Source organism: Lontra canadensis, unplaced genomic scaffold (assembly GCF_010015895.1).
Source record: "Lontra canadensis isolate GAN:19392208 unplaced genomic scaffold, GSC_riverotter_1.0 scaffold2, whole genome shotgun sequence".
NCBI lineage: Eukaryota > Metazoa > Chordata > Mammalia > Carnivora > Mustelidae > Lontra > Lontra canadensis.
In genome coordinates this window covers 17,644,585-17,664,451 of record NW_022630996.1, presented here as the reverse complement: position 1 = coordinate 17,664,451, position 19,867 = coordinate 17,644,585, and the positions used below count along the sequence as shown (strand labels likewise).

Here is a 19,867-nt window from a genome sequence, read left to right as displayed (position 1 = left end):
GCACAGGGAAAGTTATCTTAGTTTCCCTTCATCCTGAGTCACCAAATCAAATTGTCTAAATCTATCCCTATTGCTAACTACCCAACTCACTCACATGGTCTCCATGAGTCCTTGGTGAATGGGTGAAAGCTTCCACCTTCCACAGCCTCCCAAACCAAGAGAGGACTGTAGAGAGGTAGTTACACCTGAAAAGTCACCTAGTTAGTTATTCTGGCCATAGATAATAAATTGGCAGGCCTTTCAGGGAGCTAATTATTGAGCCTGCTATTTGGTTCACTGACAAAATTGCTTGTTTGTGGGAAGAAACATATCTGTGCATTGCTTTTTCCATTACCACTATTTCTATCATCATAAATAAGAATCAATAGGCCATTTCAAGTAGCATATGCTCACCACCATTTAGCATCGGAGTGTCAGCCATATGCAGGCTAAGCAGCAGTGTTCTAACCTCCTGGCTAAGGATTAAAACCCAACAGACAAGGAAAGCACTTCAAATGCTGTAGGTAAGACAGTGCACATGCATGTGAGCAAAGGGCAAGAGTGGTCAGTTCTTTGTCTCTGTATCTGTAGCACAGTGTTTGGCATAAGAGAGGTCATCCAAAATGAATAAACAAGTAAATCATGATGAATGCATGGATGACTGAGGCAAGGGGAGGTTTTAAGATGCTCTATAGGGCCGACTGAATATATTGGGTTGGTCAGGGATGTTGTTTTGATAAAGGCACAGAGAGCTCTTCACAATTCACAATGAAGAAATGAAGTCCAGGACACAGCATGAGCCGAGAGGGGGTCTGCCTCTGGGGATCATAGACCTAGGATGACTTCCCACATACTCCAGGCCTGTAATATTCACTATCAGGTTTCACCACGGAAGGCGAGAAATCAGAATGACAGCCATAAAAAAGTCAAGCAAGACCTCAAAACAAAAACTCTCCACCACCGATGATATTCTTGCTGGACAAAACAATGGCAGATTGGGGACTGATGGGAGAAAGTATAGGAAAAAGACACAACACGGCGGTGAAGGGGAACAGTGGGAGAGGAGCTCAGGAAGAAGCCCGAGTGGGGAAAGGGGTCTGTGAAAAACGTGCAAGGACAGGGAGGGATGATAAAAATCCACCATTCTCGGGGGAGGGGGTTGCTGTGGGTGTCTGGGTTGTGAGGAGTGGAGAGGCATGAAGACTGGGAGTGGAACAAGGGAGGGAGGGTGAAAAGAGAGAGAGGTCAGATAAATGTCTAAAAAATAACACCCATCACCACTGATAACAAGCACAAAAGAATCCTTTTTTCTTCTCAAGAGAGACAAAGGGAATTTTAAGTAGGATTAAGTAGTAGTAGCTTTCAGAACTCAGCAGCTCTCAGAAGCAATAATAACTACATAAATAGCTAAGTGGATGGTAGGAATTGTTTCACTTTGGAATTTGGCCAGCATATCAAAGTTAACAGTAATATCACATCTTTTTGAAAGCTTTCCTGAGATTCTAGGGGGAAAAATCATCTCAGAAAACTGTTAGCACCAAGTTAATTTTAGGAAGAGGGTGCTCCTCACTGCTTGAAGACATTCTACCTCCAGAAAATGGGTAAGACAGAAGCCCTCCCCTGTTGGGAAACACTCTCTTATCCATGTAAATACATTGCCAGTATCGCTCCTAATGGAAGCAAACAATTACGTTCACAGATTATCATTGCCCAGTGTAAAATTTTACTCAGAACATAACCCACAAATGATACCCTAAATGCAGCAAAAACGCCCCTGTCGATATCCTTTCTCACGCAGTTCCCTAACTTTTTAACTCACTGTGGATGGTTAAACATGAACTCTGTAAGGGCCCAATTCTGAAACATGCACATCTGTATTCATTCATTTCTGCACTGGATGGAATTAGACAAATTGGAAATATAAATAATTTTCAGGGGCACCTGGGTGGTTCAGTGGGTTGAGCCTCTGCCTTCGGCTCAGGTCATGATCTCAGGGTCCTGGGATGGAGTCCCGCATCGGGCTCTCTGCTCAGCAGGGAGCCTGCTTCCCCCTCTCTCTCGCTGCCTACTTGTGATATCTCTCTCTGTGTGTCAAATAAATAAATAAAATCTTAAAAAAATAATTTTCAAACCTTGGACACCCCTACTCATGAATATCCATAGGTTTTCCTTCTTAAGTACATTTGACCACTCATGTGCTAGATCAAGTTTCCTCCCCAAAAACAGAGATGAAGACTGAGTGTTGATGGTAATGATGGTAATGATGTAATACGCACACATCTTCTCTCAACATCTGGAAATATTCATGTGTTACTGTTGAAAAAATAATAATTTTGGGGGTGTCCGGGTGGCTCAATCAGTTGAATGTCCGACTCTTGATTTTGGCTCAGGTCATGATCTCAGGGTTGTGAGATGGAGCCCCCAAAGCAGGCTCTGCACTTATTGGGGAATCTGCTTCTTTCTCCCTTTCCCTCCTCCCTCTACTCCTCCCCCTGCTTGCATGCACGCTCCCTCTCTCTCTCTTTCTCAAAGAAATAAATATATCTAAAAACAAATTAAGCTAGAACATTGCCTCATTTATTTCTTTTCCACCCAGAAACAAGTTATTTCAGTATCACTCACAATGGAATTTGCCTGAAAATCTGTTTACTAATCCCATTCCCTAAGGGTGCACTTGCCCTAGCACTTAGAGTAAACACCATTTTCATCGCACTAGAAATAGTTCTAACTGGAGAGACTTTTCCAGTTGCTAGCAACACCCAAATCAATTGAAGGACTCTGCAGCAGACATGCCACCAACTCTGGACTGTACCATAACCCAGGTCAGAACTACGCTCGAAATAAGTATCAGCATATACCATCCACAGACACTGAAAGGACATCCACGTATATCAACTTTTTTTTTTTTTTGAAAACAGGAGTTTAGAGAAAATAAGAGTTTAGATTCTGAAGACAGTCTATTAAAAATTACAATCATTTAATAACTAATCTCCTACCAACTTTGTATATACCTAGAGAGAGAGAATGGTAGACTCTCATTCTTACGGTCTAAACAAGAGTGGGCTGTGAACATGAGTACACAATCAAATAGTAACACTCAGAAGTCAGAACTAAGCCCAATGTAAAATATATCTGAGTGAAAGCATAGAAGTTACTCCATAAACTCCCCTTTCACATCCTTCTATAAACCAGACCCTCTTTATTTCCCATTATTCCTTAACATGCACCCTCTTTCCAATATGCTCACCCCTTCCCTGTGCTTCCCATGTCTCCATGCCATGTCCTACTCTGTGCCTTTGCCCTGCTGGCCCACCTTTTCCCTCATCTTGGATGCTCTTTCTCAAATCTTTCTTATCAAACACCTCTTCCATGAAGTTTTGAATTTCATAACTTGAACTTACAGTTATATATTTCTGAAGAAATATCTATGTCCAAATCTAGCTTTTAATTATAGGATTTTTCCCCCTCTACTTCTGTACAGTTCTGTGTGTATCTTTTTTCCCCAACTGAATCACATTATTTCAAGGTAACACCTCCCTTTTAATGCCTCTCCCTAAAGTATCTGTCAAGATCCTAACCCACAGCAAATTTCTCTTTCTCTATCTACTCCTTCTGCGTATTATAGTTCTCTGAAAACATGCTCAAGTGTGCCCTATTCTGAAGAAAATTTCTGTAACACTGCTTCTTTCTCAAGATTTTTCACCAGACCTACTTTTTTTTTTCTTTGCCAGACTTTTTAAAAAAGCATTCTTTCCCCCATTTCCTCTCTTCTGGCTCTGTCTCAGCCCCTCACAATCTGAGTGTATCACACTTCTCATCTGTCAGCCAGGCCTCTCAGCAGCACTGACATGCATGCCATCTTTTCTTCGGCTCACTGAGATGGCACCCCTCACCATGCTCACTGGCTTTTCCTGGCTCCTCTCCTAGAATCTTCCCTCAGCTCTGCTCCAACTCCTTTGGCAATTGCATCTCTGCCCTGGTCCTTAACTTCCAGGACTCCATCTGACAAGCAAGAGCTTGTCTATTTTTAGTGTCGGATTCTCTGTGGGGTCCCAGACCTTATGCTGCCACCTGCTGGGCAATTTCATGGGGCCACCTCAAAACCAAATTCAAGTCTCTCCCTTCCTTATCTACCATCCATTCTGTCTTCTCTGCTAACTAATGACATCACCCTTTTCCTAGGCCTAGCTGGTAGAGAGTTCACGTTCAGATTCTCCATCTCTTAACCCCACACCAGTATTCGCCACCACGTACTATCAATGTGACTTCCCAGGACTTCTTTCCTCTGTGTTCTGTCCAGACCTACGCATCCTTCTTCAGGCTGTGACTGTGCATCGCCAGGACTAGCAGAAGGGCCCTGACTGACCTTTCTCCTTTTTCTCTCCTGATCTCCGGCCCTCCTCACACCTCTGCCAGAGGAATCCGCTTGAAAACAGGTACCTGAGCAATGCCCTAGATCCAAAGCCTTGAGTAATCCTATCCTACAGGTAGGATAAAGCCTAAACCCCAGCCCCGCCCCAGCACTCGAGTTTCTAGAAATAACTTGAAGACCTTGCATGATGTGACCCCAGCCTATCTCTTTAGCCTCATTGGCCATCACTCTCCCTCTCACTTACTACCCTCCCTCCCTCACTCCAGCCACCTTGTTCCTCCCCACCCCCCATCACCAGTGGCTTCAACAAGGGAGACTTGCCCTAGATCCTGGGATAGTTTGCCATCATATCTTCATGTGGCTGACAACATCTTACCATTCAGGTTTCATGTCAAACGTCACCTGCCTGAAGAAGCATTCTGTGACTGCACAACCTACTGGTCACCCTCTTGGCCAATACCACCTGCTCAGCTTTTCACATTCATTCCCTTGTATTTCCCTGAAGCACACCTTAGCATCTGGAAGTCTCTGTTAATTTATCTACTACCTTATTTAGTGTCTGTCTCCTCACACTGGAGTGTAAGGCCCGTGAGCACAGACTTCATCTCTGTTCCAGTTCCTGGAAGGGTGCCTGGCACACAGGAAGCCTGAAGTCAGACCCCTCCACAGCATGTTACCCATTTTTCACACCCCCTCCTTACTCTGTGTATACGTCTGCTCTAGCATTGATCATATTATACCTTCTATTGAGCAGCTATTTCCAAAGGAAGTGATTAGAGGGATTACAGGGAAAGGAAAATCTGTCAAAATATGGGTCTGAGGGGTAGACGAGAGAGGGGTATATGGTTATAAAAGGCTCATTCAAGTTTTGTAGTATTCAGTGTAGAAGATTTATGCATCTTTGTTAAAATTATCCCTGATGTTTTATGTTTGTTGATCTTGCTATTAACAGGATTCTTTAAATTTCATTTTCTACATGTTAGTTTCTATAAAAGAAACCATACAGAGAGAGATACATAGAGATATATATAGTTAAAAATGTTTTTTATATTGACTTTGTGTCTATGGTTTTGTTAAATTGAGTACTTAACTCTAATTTTTAAAATTCCATACATGGTTCTATGTACATCATCATGTTATCTTAAAATAAAAAATGTTTCATTCTTATATTCAAAATACATACATTTAATATCACTATTATTTTTAAGCACATGATAGAGAAGATAAAGCATCAAAAAATTGTAGCTGCAAGAGCCATGCAGGACATGGGGGACAATTGTACTATAGGGGACATGGGTTAAAATAGTGAAAAAAAGGGACTCTCACATATCATGTATTATGATCATCAACCTCACTACATGTTAAGTACCTGGAGACCAGTATCATTTCTTGCTGGTTTGTCTATATCTCTCCAAACCTATTAAGGTGTTCTATACATAGTAGAAACTCAAAAAATGTTTTTTAAATAGAATTCAAATACCCCAATGTTGGGCACATTGCATGGGGTCAAGAAATACATGTCAACTCTAAGAACCAATGAGTACACACAGGATTGCTGAATGATCAGCATATGCTCAACCCTGATGAGAAACTATAGTAAGAGAGGTGAAGAAATAGATCATCATCCATACTGAAAAACTTCATTTCTCAGGTAATCATAAAACAAATGCACCAAGAAAAACATTTCAGTGGTTACCTGTGCATTTCTTTATATGACTGTTCCTCTTTCCGTGTGATCCTAACTTGCATCCAAAATTCTCCTCCCAAAATTCTGCAAACCACACATTTCTTCGATTATTGGCGAGAGTTCGGCTTCTAAAATAGCGATCAAACCCTATTTTAGAGAAGAAAGTTATGATTTTAATATTCTTTCAAAAGTAAAACCAAATATTGTCAAAGCTTTTGAATGGAAATTAAGTTATGTTGTGATCATTGCATGAGGGAAAAGAAAAACAAAACAAAACAAAAAGTATTAACAAATGGGAGGAACCAGTAGCCCAGAAATCAGTCTTCCCATATGGTAAAGGCCAAGGGTAATCAGTGGACAATATTATCACCCTTGCTGTTCACCATTTAGGCACCTGGCTCAACAGATAAACGGAAGAGGAGAGCCTGTTGTTGGTGTCATCCTAGCAACCTCCCCGCTCCTCTACATCACAGCCGCCAGCAACCTTCTGCTATATATTCAGAACCAACTCATACTTTTCTCATTCTTCTCTCTGTCTCCTAGCGGAATCAATTCTCCAGGTTTCTATGCTTCTACTTCACTCAAAATGTATCTGTCCTATATGTTCCATTTTCAGCTAATCCAATAAACTAATCAGTGCTAATGTAATATTATGGGGTCAGGGGTAATGGGCTAAGTGTCAGCCTGCTCAGGGGACCACCTCGTGAAGGGAGACCAGCTGGAACTAATGCCTTCTCCAGAAGATAATGGGGAAGGTAGGCATTTCAGTCACTGCTAAGACCATTGGAAAGGCTATCTGCGAGACAGTCTTCCTTTCAGGGAGGCTCCGTATCTTCGCTGTTGCGTTAATGTACCCATAAGATCAGCCCAGCAGGTCTCCATTTTTTATAAAGCAGCCCTCTCTCCATGACGGTGCTGTACCCATCATCTGTGCCATAGAAATATGCAAGGTTAGGAGGGAACATCGTGGAAATAGCTAAAAACAACGCTAACTCCCTTTTTTAAAGAAAAAAATTCTAATGGGTACTCTTTTCTAATGAAACGTATAAGCTGGGTTAAAGAGTTACTGTCTTGGTAATTCTACCATCAGAATTAAAAATTCTATCCAGAGTCATCAACAATGGGTGCATTTCATCCTATAGTGATACAATGGTTTTGCCTTTGAGCTTTGATTCAATTGCAATGAAACAAAGTTTCTATGGCTTGTCCTTACCATCAATTGATGCTCTTTTGGGCAAAATTGTCACAGCCCCTTCTGCAATCTCCTCTTGTTGATAAACAGGTGCTATTTTGGATCCCCAACTATCTGAGCCAATCCAGAGAAAATGACCACTTTGGTTTAATTTCTTTGCTGCTTCCAATATCCTCCTACGGGAATAAAAAGAAATAAAACATACCATATTTATCAAGAAACACTACACTTAGGAATGATACAAGACCAGTTATATCAAATTATACGCACTCAGTAAGTCGCTGTTAAACTAACTAGTCAATCACTAACTGCTTGAATTTTATCATTTCTAAAGGAAACATACTGGAGACTTTAACTCCAGCACCTATTAATCAGCCTCATCCTTAACCTCATTCACATCATTCTGGCTATCATCCTTACTTGTCTCATTTCTTTCAGTCCTCAGGTTTTACTCTATAGCCATTTCAGACTTAGAAACTAGAAGGCTGTTGTGTCTCTGCAGCAGAAGGAAGGTAGTCTGTAATTGCATGAGAATGTTGTAGTTCCTGTGAAATTTCATAAGATTGTACATTGAATATGAAATATGTTTAAAAAAAAAAAAAAGGTGTGTTGCAAATGTGACCCTAGACCAGGAAGAAAATTAATCAGCACCTGATGTCATCTTCATTGGCAAACATAATCACTGCCCGAGCATTAGGTGTTTCTAGCAGGCGTTTGATAATTTTTTCGAATTCTCCAGGTCTTGGTTCACGTGGGATTTTCTGTGATTGAGCAATGCAAACACCACCTATTTTAAAAAAAGAAAGAGAGAGAATGACTGAGAAAAGGCACTTATTTAATTAACCAACTTAATGAGGTTAGCTGCTTTATAAAAACGTATGATTCAAAGTACATTGAATTTCAAAACATGTGTCATTCTCATCTATTGAAAGTAATCATGTTCACATTACAATATATGTCAAATAAATGACATCAATCATTTAATCATACATCAGGGTTGTTGTTTTATTTTCCAAGTTTCAACACTAGTTTTGTGGATAACTATAATAAAAACCAAAGGATACAAAATGTGTAATGAGAGTCAAGGAGCACAAAAAAGAATGGCAATTTTGACGTACATGGAAAAACAAGTGCGTGGATTAATAAAATGAGTATGTCTTATAGGTGAGACCACTTATTAAGTAAAAAGACCCTTTTATTAGTAGACCTTCTTTAAAGTTAATTTCATTTGATAGCTCATAGTATTTATTACAGAAAAATTTTTATGTATCAGCAAAATGGTGTGTTATGAGACAAGTGGTATTTGAGATTGTCTGAGACATAGGCAAGTCCCAAAGATTTGAACCCTCAGCTGAATTTATGTCTCCATTGAGAAAATCAAAATGGCAGAAATCTCATCCCATTATCATACCAAAAAAAAAAAAAGAAAGAAAAAGAAAAGAAAAGAAACAAAGGGAGAGAAAAGGAAGGAAGGAAGGAAGGAAGGAAGGAAGGAAGGAAGGAAGGAAGAGAAAGAAACGAACTCTTTCTTTGGCTTCTCCTTCTAAGGCAATGAGAAAGCAAAGAGAAAGTTCAGAAAAGATCTCTGCCACCTATCAAGGTTCCTCAATCTCAGTGGAATAGAAAGAGAACATATTCTAATATTAGAAGAAAAAGGAATATTAGCAATATGTTTCAGTTCCATTATGACTTAAATAGGGTTGGGTTTTTGTTTTTTTTTTGAGTCAGATGAAAATTACATCACCATTTATAACATTGCTTCAGTGAGCAAAGGCATTTTCCTTCCAAACAATTGCCAAATACATTCAGTCACCCAAATATTACTAGGATTCATTATATGTTATATAGTGAGCTGGACACTGGGAATACACAATCTAATCCAGCAGTTACCGTCTAGTCTGGGAGACAGGCATCCCAATAAATTATCATAGAATATGTGGTAAATTTTAGAATAAAGAGGATATACCTGCACAATGGGAACACAAAGGAAGGAGTAACTCAGGTGCTTAAGAGAGCTGGATTTTAAAGAGCAAATATGCATCCATCTAGGGACAAAAGTGGGACATTTCTGGAAGAGGCCAAGGTATGAATCATGTTTGATTATGGCCTATGGTCAAGACCGGTTGGGGCTCAAGGCCCAGCTTGAGAAGGACTTTGTTAGACATGCCAAACAATTTGTACTTTATCTTGAAAACAATGGGAATACATTAAAAGTTCATATGTAGAATTACATGATGAGTTTTATGCCTTGGGAAGAAACCTCAGGTAGCCAAATAAAGAAGAAATGTCTGGTAGCCAAACAATGGGTGTCCAGTGTGTTGTGATCAGACTTGCCATGTGTGACAATAATGTACAATAACAGTGCTAGAGTACTGAAGGTTCTATCTTTCATAAGTTAGAGCATGGTCAAAGTTATTCCTACAACAAGCAATATTTTAACTAACCATTTTAGGGGGTGGGAATTGCCCAGAATCCACAGACAGTTCCTGTAGATAGCTAGCCTACAGATATGCCACTAGTAGTTGTGATGATTGATTCATTCCTTCATTAAATATTTACTGCACGCCCACTATCTGCCAGATACTGCACAGGGGCTATGGATGCAATGGTGAATAAAACAGACACCGTCTCCACCTTCAGAGTTCAGAAACATTGTAGGTGAAATAGGCTTAACATAGGACAATACGACAAAAATAAGTATATAATTATAAATTATGGCAAGTCCCATGAGGAAGAGCAAGGGCATTCAATTTACATCGAGGAGTGTTCAGGAAAAGTCTCCCTAAAGTGGTGTTGGGGTCAGAAAGAAGAGAGAATGGGTGAAGGCAGCATGAGAAAGGGCAGGAAAGAGCAGGGCAGGAACAAGTCAGCAGAGCTAATGAGTGAGAGGGAGAGAAGTGTGAGACAAAGATGAGAGGTAGATGGGGGCCAGATCAAGCATGGCTTGTGCAGGTCCTGTGGAAGATTATGAATAATTAAAGTGCTTAACTGCCTCACTCAATGTTTCTATCTCCTCACTCTTTTAAGTAGCCCACAGAAAGACGTTTCATCTGTGAACACTGCATTTCACAGAAGAAAAATGGAGGCGGGTGCCTGTTGCACAGGACAACCTGGAGTGGAAAGGATGGAAGGCAGTGAGGTCCATGAGGAGGTTATTAGAAGAGGCACTGGAAAATGATGCCTGAGACAATGTGACTAGGGCTGGTTCCAGTGAAGGAACCACTGGAGCTGTTAGAATTTGAGTTAGAATCAGAGAAGCTTCGTACTATTTTCTTCTGGCTTTATTGAGGTAGGAGTTACAAATAAAAATTCTATATATTTAGGCTGCACTGATTTCACCCAAGTAGTGAGGTAATGGGAAACCACTAAGCATGACACTAAGGTTTTGGCCTTTGTGACCAGGTTGTGTGATGTCACCGTTACACAAGTAAGCACCACAGGCGGGTGCATAGGCACGTAGAGGAGAAAAGAAGGATTTTTGATTCAGGACAAGTTGTTCTTGAAGAACCCATGCAACATCAAACTGAAGAAGCTGATCTGGAGCTAAAGAAAGAGACAGAAAATGAAATAACTGTTCTGTCAGGTGCTGATGTAGTCAGTAGTTGAAGGGTTGAGAGTGAACAGATCACTCAGAGGGAAAATCATACACACACACACACACATATAAATATAAAATTAAATTAACATATAATTAAATATACATATATTTAAAATTTATTTCTTTGCGAAAGGAGAGGGAGAAGCAGACTCCCCACTGAGCAGAGAGCCCAACATGGGGCTCGGTCCCAGGACCCTGGAATCATGACGTAAGCTGAAGTCAGATGCTTAACTGACTGAGCCACCCAGGTGCCCCCACCAAAGAGAGGAAAAGGTGAATGACAGAGCTCCGTAAAACTCCAAGCTTTGGAGAGGGGGCTAGCAAATGTGAACAGAAAGAAACGACACATATTTTGAAGAGAAAACTTTTGAGACAAAGACTAGTGGTAAGTTGAGAACTACATAATGTTTTTAAAAATCAAAACCAAACAAAAAACTGATGAGTAGAAGCATTAGGTAACTGTAGAAATGTGAGAACAAAACTGTAACACTCTGGGGAACAATAGCTGTTTTAAAATATGACTGCCCTTTTAATTAAATTGCTGTGATTACTTAAGCATCCCATTAAAGACATGTCATATCCTAAGTATCATTCTGAGATTACTACTGACTCCATAGCTGGAAGAAATGAAGGCTGAAAAAATTTTATTATGATTATTTCAGATGAGACAAACAGGCAATCCAGACATAGTGTAGTCTGAATTCACTGATTTATTCATTCACTACAGATCTATCAAACTTTTTTGTTTGTAAAAAGCTGAGTTAGTTAGGTTGGATTTTTACATGCGCTAAATCCATTTCATATCTTCTATGCCTATGTCTCATACTTGTCAGCCTGGTCAATTTGTGTTTTCCTGGAAAGGGGGACTACACAATTAATTTATTTCAGCTGAACAAATATGGAGATCCTGTTCCTTATGGCATCTTGCTGTTTGATGCCTTATGGATAGTTTGTTAAACTGTGGACTGTATTACTTCTCAAATGATTAGAACTAGAAGATTTAGCCCTGAAATTCATTCACACTTTGTATCTTCACATCCATCAAAAAGTTTAACAGTTAATCCATTCCGAAGCACTCATGGTCTACTATGTTTCAGGAGCTACAGACATTCAAAGGTTGCCCATCTTCAGCATCTTGTAATATAATTGAATGCCAAGATGTACACATAAGAATAGCCAGATGATAATGCAAAATTATCTAATGATGAAAGATGATTGCATAGGAAATATCAAAAAGCAGTAATAAATGTCATCACCCCACCCCCGAAATGGTCCTATGATTTCAAAAGAAGTCGTTATATACTGTTAGGGTTTGGTAAAAACATCAGTGAAATTTAGTCAAACATTCATTTTTCATCAAAAATGTTTTCTCCAGTACTTATACCTACAATGCCTATAGTACCTTTCCTACATTATCTAATGTTTTCCTTTTTAAATACCTCTGACTTGATTTAGACTCCTGGCATGAGCAGGAGGAATAGGAGTTGCCCTCCAACACAGAATATGTCTATTGCATCTATTTTCCACATCTCAACCTGAGTGTTGACTGTATGCAATTCAAGGGACACCAACTTTCCTGTTCTGTCGGCTTCCCAGTTCTGTAAGAAATAATTTCTAAAGCTTAGCACTTTCCTAAAGTGTAGGAAAAGAATGTTGCATGGAGGAATTTATAACTGGCTGTTTTCTGGAATTTGCTGTCTGATCATGCTTGTGTAAATTTTTTTCTTTTGATTATTTAATAATAATTGGAAGATCATTCACAGAACTGAACACTTTATGTACATTCCACAACACAGAAGACCATTCATTCTCAGTCTCATTCACTGATACCTCACTGGTCCTAATGACTGCAATCTAAGACTGGTATTATCACATATATCTGATGAGGACACTGAGAAACAGGGATATCACAGCTAGCAAGAGTCTGGAGCCCAGGTTCAGAGCCATGCCTGTCTGACTCCAAGTCTAAACATTTTCTATCATCTTGCTTATCCACAATCGACCATACCTGTTGCTTAATGGTTAAGTGGGTACAAATGATTGAGGAATAAAATAAAGCAAATTTACAGATTCATTAAAAAAAAACCCCAGCAGGTTTCCCCTTATAAATCAATTGACGGCTGTAAAAATACAATACTAGATATTTTGAATCTCTGCAGATTTCTTAGAACTGACTTAAACTTCTTCAGTTTAAACTTTAAGGTCCACCCTTAAAACATTCCCATTATCCCTGCAAATGCATGTCTTCAGACTTTCCTCAAGTCCTTGATATTCCAGGTCTCCTTGGCATTAGAGAAACCACGATACTTATATTCTTTTATTTTTTTTTTCTCACCTTAGACTATAGACTGTATGACTACTGGAACCTTGTCTTTCATATTTACAGCCATACCCCATATCACATATCACTGTGGTTGGCACAAAAAGACTTCAACAAACCTTTGTTGGGTGAAAAGATGGAAGACTTATTTTAAGGCACTGCTGGCACAGAGAAATAGATATGAGACAGTTCCACCTTCAAACACCTCTCAGTTGAGTAGAGAAACAAAAGGATGCATGTAATTACATGTTAAAAAATAAGTGATGTAAAAGAAATAAACAAATGTGGACCTGATATTTCGGGAAGTTGTCACTGAAATGGGTCTGCCTCCCAAAATAGTTTTTATCAGGTGCCAAGATTTAGAATACCACCTTAGCCTTAGTTCTTCCATCTGTAGGGTGACACAATAATTTGCTTTCCTTGATTCAAGAGCAAATTTTATAAATAATCCCATTTTGCAAGGTTTATCTATTTCATGGGTGAGTAGCCTGATGTCTCAGGTCTGAGAAGTGAAAGGTATGTTCACATGTGTTGATTTGCCAGTGCAAAACGATATTGGAGTGAAGAAGAAAACAGACCTGACATCATCAGAAGACCTGAGAGTCGATTCTGTGTGACCTGAGACAAATCTCTCACCTCTCAGTTTCCTCATTTCTGTAACAAGGTCCATAATAACCATCTCCCAGCGATGTCAAGAGAATCAAATTTAAAAGGGTATTATGATAAAAGTATATACAAATGTGCTACATTATTATTGTTGTTAATCATCATCATCACCACCATGACCAGATAAGCACTATCACTAAACCTGACAGGGGAGATAGTTGCATTCAGACTTAAAACATGGGATTGTCAACCGATCATATTCTTGAATCCTTCACCACTCTTTGTATAATATTACCAAATATCCAAAATTCTGAGAAGTGATACTTGTCCATTTGTCTATGTCATAAATAAGATGACTAGATTTCACTTTAAACCTATCATTGGTCAACACAATCTGATTAGGGCAACTTCAATGTAAGAAAATGGGAAAAGTTACTTACATTCTTTTCTTCAACCCCCCAATTCCTACCCTAAAGATCCAAGTCTCTTTTCAAGGGGAGTCCATAAATATTTTGAAGATCTGGCTTGAAAATTAGAATTTAACCCCTTAAAAGAATAACACAATAGTAAAAACTATGAAACTATTAATGGCGCCATCTATTAAGAAGCAATAGTTGCTGTGAAAGCAACCATACATTCTGTTTCACTTAACATTTGCCTATAGATCAATAAGAAGCTGAAGTCTTAAGTGTCCGAGACAAGGTTATCACAGGCTGGGCTCCCCAGGAAGCGGACCCTTAGGAGGAGTTTGAAACGCTATTTTTCCTTGGCCTCCATCTTCTGGAGGGTCAAGAAAGGAAGCAGTTCTGAGCAGAGAAGTCCAGCTGGTTGTGGCCCAATGACAAGCTCCCAACACCACAGGGAGCACTGAGACTAGAAGGGCTCCCAGAGTTGTTTTGAACTAGATCATTATAGATTCCCCATCAATTGAATGTGGGCCCCATCCTGAGGTAGGAGGGAAGGGGTGGGGTTAGAGACTGGGCATGGCAGCTCTCTGCAGCCAAACAATCCTTAAAGGGCCAGTAGAGCAGCCCTAACGGCCAAGCCAATGGGTCCTTCGCTGAATGGGGATCTGAAGGGCACTTACCATTTATACAAATTAAAACTCATAGAGAAATGAAGATACTGTATCTCTAAAATGACATAATACATCAAATAATTAGTGAAATTTTATTGCTTAATTTCAAAACTCCTCTTCAGAAAGAATTTATTGCACAAAGAAAGGCAACCTCTATAAACAGCACAAAACTGGAATCAGGCCAGCTCAGACAACAGAACTAGGATTATAAAACTCCCCAGTATTTCAAAAGATAAGTTTTGTTAAAGCAATCTGAAAGGATAAAGTATCACATTTTTAGTTGTTGCTTATTTTTAAGAACAAAATCTCTATTAATAATGTGGAAGAAGGAAAATAAAACAAGAAACAATGTCACAGCACTAAGTTCCAACTGTGCTGAAAATCGAGAAGGATTAAATTATTAGGAATGAAATTACTTACAAAGCTGTGTATAGAATATTAAATACGATTTTTTTAAGCAACATGATTATTACCAGTGTTGATTCACAATTCTGTCAAGTTAAGTTCTAAGTAAATCAGGTCAAGTCTCTGGTTGTATAACCTGTATAACCTGTTAGATCTACATGATAAGCTTCAGTTTGGTGCATAAACAAATCAACAAAATTACCATTTATCAATTGTCAGAGAGAATGACTAGACTACTGGTAAAAACTGGTCACAATTTTTGATTGACCACAAAAAATTGCCTATAATTAACCACTTTTGGCCAAATAAAGATGAGACTTAATCAACCATTATTCATTTCTTATGAATGTGCCTTCAGAAAATAGCAATGAACAAAAACCAAACAGCCAGTTTTTGTTTTTTTCTTAATGACAGTAAAAACACATAAACACTCCAAAGTGTCCAGATCCCAGTTCTGGAGGGGAGGAGTTTCTCCACCACCACCAACCCATTCTCCTGACACCAACTAGATATCCTACAATTCAATTCAATTCTTACACTATCTGCCCAGAAATGGCATCAGGTCCCAGAGGTTTGGGGTCCGGTCCTACAAGACTGCCCCACCACCCTACTTAGGTATTAGTCACAATCCAGATTTTAACTCTACTTCAGACCAACAGCCTACAAATCAGTGGTTCCCAAGTCCCTCCTTGGGTTCAATTAATTGGCTTGAGCAACTCACAGAACTCAGAGAAACATTTCACTTACTAGATCACCAGTTCATTATAAGACTATATAACTCAGGAATAGCAAGATGGAAGAGATGCAGAGGGCAAGATGTAGAAAAAAAGCATGGAGCTTCCATGCCTTCTTTGAGTGCTCCACTCTCCCCCAATCTCCAGGTGTCCACCATCCAGAAGCTCTCCTAATCCTGACCTTTTGGGGTTTTAGGGAGGGTTCATTACATAGGCTTCATGGATTAAATCATCAGCCATTGGTGACTGAACTCAATCTCCAGCCCCTTGCCCTTCCTAGAGGTTGTGGGGTGGGGGGACTGGAAGCTCCAGCTGTATAATCAATCCCAGTGTTGGTTCTCCCAGCAACCAGCCCTAATCCTCAGGATACCTAAGGGCTTCCCCAGTCACCTTATTAATATAGCAAAAGATACCTTCATTATTTCCATCACTTAGAAGATTCCAACAATTTTTAGGAGTTCTGTCCCCAAAAGAGGAGAAAAGCCAAATACATATTTATCCCTGACATCATTTCTTTCTACCTTTCTGGAGATAGAAGCAAAACAGCAACTTGGTCCAATGTAATTGGTCCTTTAGTGATAGTTAAATAAAATTTGTTCTAAGATTCAAATAAGTGTAATCACGCCTTTTGTAACAATATTTTCATCTCCATATGTGGTGTACAACTGGGACTTAGCAGAAAAGTGCACAACATGATCAAAGTGTGTACGTTTGTCAGCTTGAAGTGCACTTTGCGAAAGAGAAGATTTATCTCACGCATCACAGTGAAGAAAAGTGTTATCTTTAACAACATGGATTAAAACAGCAAAATTGCACTTAAATCTGTGCTCATTCTCTCTCTCTTTTTCTCTCTCTGTAAAGCATTTTATCCTTTTTCCTATATCAAATGCCATGCAGACTTTTAAATGGACTCTGAAAAGCAAATAAAGGGATGATACTCTTGGTACAGAAAAGACATGAGCCAAATCCTACTCCTTTATGTGTCCCGTGAAGAGCAGCAATGGGGACAAGCCACTATGAAAAGGACTGGCACAGAGAGTCATCTCCTGCCCCCCTCCTGCAAGTCTCTGGGATCTCAGAGAGATGCTTATGCTCTGGAGGAAGAGTTGGTTGTAAGAGTCTCACAGAGTCAGTGTCCATAGCATAGGAAGCTTTCTAATTCCGCACGGCTTATCACAGTTCTAAACATTTGCTCAGAGGAACAGCGTGCTATGGTGGTTATGAATCTCTTCTCTGGGTCTCGACTTCCTGGCTCTAAATCCTGGCCCTTCTCCTACTGACTAGTGATGCTGGGTAAGTTTTCTTTGGTAACTTTTTTTCTAAGGTAACTTTTCTGTGCCTCTGTTCCTCATCTGAACACCAAGGAGATGCTACTATCTTCCAAATGCATTATTATGAATAAATAAGGGATTAAATAAGCACTTAACAGATTAATTTTTGTCACAGAAAATATATTAGTTGTACATTTTTAAAAATCAAAATTGACAAACCCCAAATAGAAATGGCAATTCATTTTCATCAAGCAATATTCACTTATAACGCTATTTCAAAACACCTCAAACTTCATTCTCCAAAGATACACAAAATAATAACTCTTAATAGAGATTCCAGTCAATGGGGCATTAACCATAGAAAGTCCTACAATCAGAAGGGAAACTCATGCCCACCACAAGCTAGACCAAAATTTATGATGTGTTGCCTCTTCCCACTCCTGAAAATTGTAAATATCTAAGGAAATATGGGTAGGTACACTGTGTGGGAAAGATCAGGTAAAGAAAGAAAGAGGGGGGAAAAAGAGAAAACCAAGAAAGCAGTGAGAAGGAAAATGACATGGGGGGGCGGTGATGGGAAGGGAAGAAAGAGCAGGAGTAGAACTCAGGGAGCCCAGACAGCATACCATCTGAATCAGGACTATTTGGAGCTGGGCAAAAAAAAAATATTCTCTGTAGGGTCAGAACAGCAAATGCAGGGTTGGGAGAAGAAGAAGGACTTGACCAGTTTTAAATAAGTTTTACTAATGTGCTGTATGCATTTATATTTCTTTGGATTATTTTCCACGTGCCATTTTTGGAGTGTTTGGTGATTTTTATTTTGCTTTGTCTGTTTGTTTGTTTTTGCCTTTTAAAGTAGGTTACCAGATACTGGAGCCAACAACACGACAAGAAGGTTTCAGAAGATAAAACTAACTCCCTGTAAATGCTCAAAGGCCCAATATGAACAGACTCACTGAGAGAAGAGAATTTCATATTTTCCAGCCCATTGCCCAGAAAAACATTTATGCCAAAACTATTGGAATCAAAGTGAGCACTGATTAAATTTCTTACCCATTCTGGACTAAGGAAAAAAAAAATTAGTATTGGGCTGTGAATTAAGCCCATCCCAGTTAGATTAAAAACTCGTCATTCAGTTACAGATTAGGAATTCATTACAGAATTACAGCCATTAAGTTTAATTACCAAGACGTAGGGAGGATATCCAGGGGATCCACTGTTCTTCGATTACTCAACGAGTATTGATTGAACACTTGTCAGATGCTTTTTAGACACAGAGTATACAGCAGTGAACAAGATAGAGAAAGCCCCTGACTTCATAGAGCTTACTTTTCAGGAGGTCTCTAGGGTCTGGTAAAGCCTGCTACCAGTGGGCATTCACTGGATGTACAATGAATAAGTGAGTGAACAAGGAGCTCCTATTTCACGATATAGTAGAATGATCTAATAAAGAGATAATAAGCATGGCTACATATTGAAAATGCCATCATCATTCAGAAAAAGGCAAAGCACTTCTGGATCTATGTTATATGCGTATATAACATAAAATCATTTCCAAAGAGCTTCTGCCAACAGTACACTCTCAGCAGGCTCCCAACAGCAGCTTTCACAGCTGGCAAACCAGGAGCATTCTTCTCTCAAGCACCCAAGAAATACCCTATTCTACTTGTCAGCATAACTTGAATTCCATTATGTATTGGCTTTCAATCAGTGGCCTTGACTCAAAGCAGCATTTTCAACAAATATTCAAAGGGGATGACATTTTCTCTACTTAAGGAAGAAGGAACCAATAGCTAAAATGTCATTTTTATTTTAGCTAAATAACTCCTTAGAGCAAGAGTTTCCCCACAACCAATGTATAGTAGTGACTAAAGTAAGAAACGGACTTCTGGGAATAAGCATAAGCAGCAAATGCTTTTAAAAACTCCCTCTTTAAGGAAATGCAAAAACTTGTGTTTCTCTGGTAATGCAAGATCATTTTCCACAGCAGGATTTGATCTATGTGTTTGAGAGATTAAAAGGTTAAAAATGTAGCTATATACTTAACTTCCTGGATTCAGATGGGACTAAAAAGAGAGGAAACGGAATACACGTTTTTGATAGCAAGTTATTTTACATTTTAATTATTTAAAGAACTCTTTCTTTAAAAAAAAAAGTTTAACAGCATCATTGAAGTGTAGCTGAGATACAAAGGTACTGTATATGTTGCATGTACACAATTTAAAGAGTCTGGACATAGGCATGTAACTATGATGCTATCACCAAAATCAGGGAAATAAACTTACCCATCATCTCCAAAAGTTTCCTTGTGTCCCTGCCACTGCCTTTTTTTTTTTTAAATAGTATGAACACTTAACATGAGATCTACCCTCTCAACAAGTTTTTAAGTGCATAATACCATACTATTAACTACAAGCCCTGTATGGTACAGGAGATCTCTCGAATGTATTTATCTTTTATAACTGAAACTTTATACCCATTGAACAACTCCCTATTTCTCCTTCCTCCCAGCCCCTGGTAATCACCATTCTGTAAGTCTGACACCTCTTTTAAGCAAAATCATCAGGATTTGCCCTTCTAAGACTGACTTATTTCACTTAAAAGGATATTCTCCTTTTAAGTGAC

At 39.2% G+C, this 19,867-nt stretch overlaps 1 protein-coding gene across 5 annotated transcripts in view; it reads right to left on the bottom strand.

Moving 5' to 3' along the window:
- The window catches only part of GRM8 (glutamate metabotropic receptor 8), a 723,861-nt gene that overhangs the window by 381,647 nt on the left and 322,347 nt on the right, over positions 1 to 19,867 (bottom strand). For all 5 annotated transcript variants that reach the window (XM_032870003.1, XM_032870005.1, XM_032869998.1 and 2 more), the window contains exons 4-6: positions 7,882 to 8,017; positions 7,252 to 7,406; positions 6,048 to 6,185 (exon numbers count right to left, since the gene is read on the bottom strand). In XM_032870003.1, the coding sequence (XP_032725894.1) occupies positions 6,048 to 6,185; positions 7,252 to 7,406; positions 7,882 to 8,017 (429 nt within the window). The remainder of the gene's footprint in view (positions 1 to 6,047; positions 6,186 to 7,251; positions 7,407 to 7,881; positions 8,018 to 19,867) is intronic.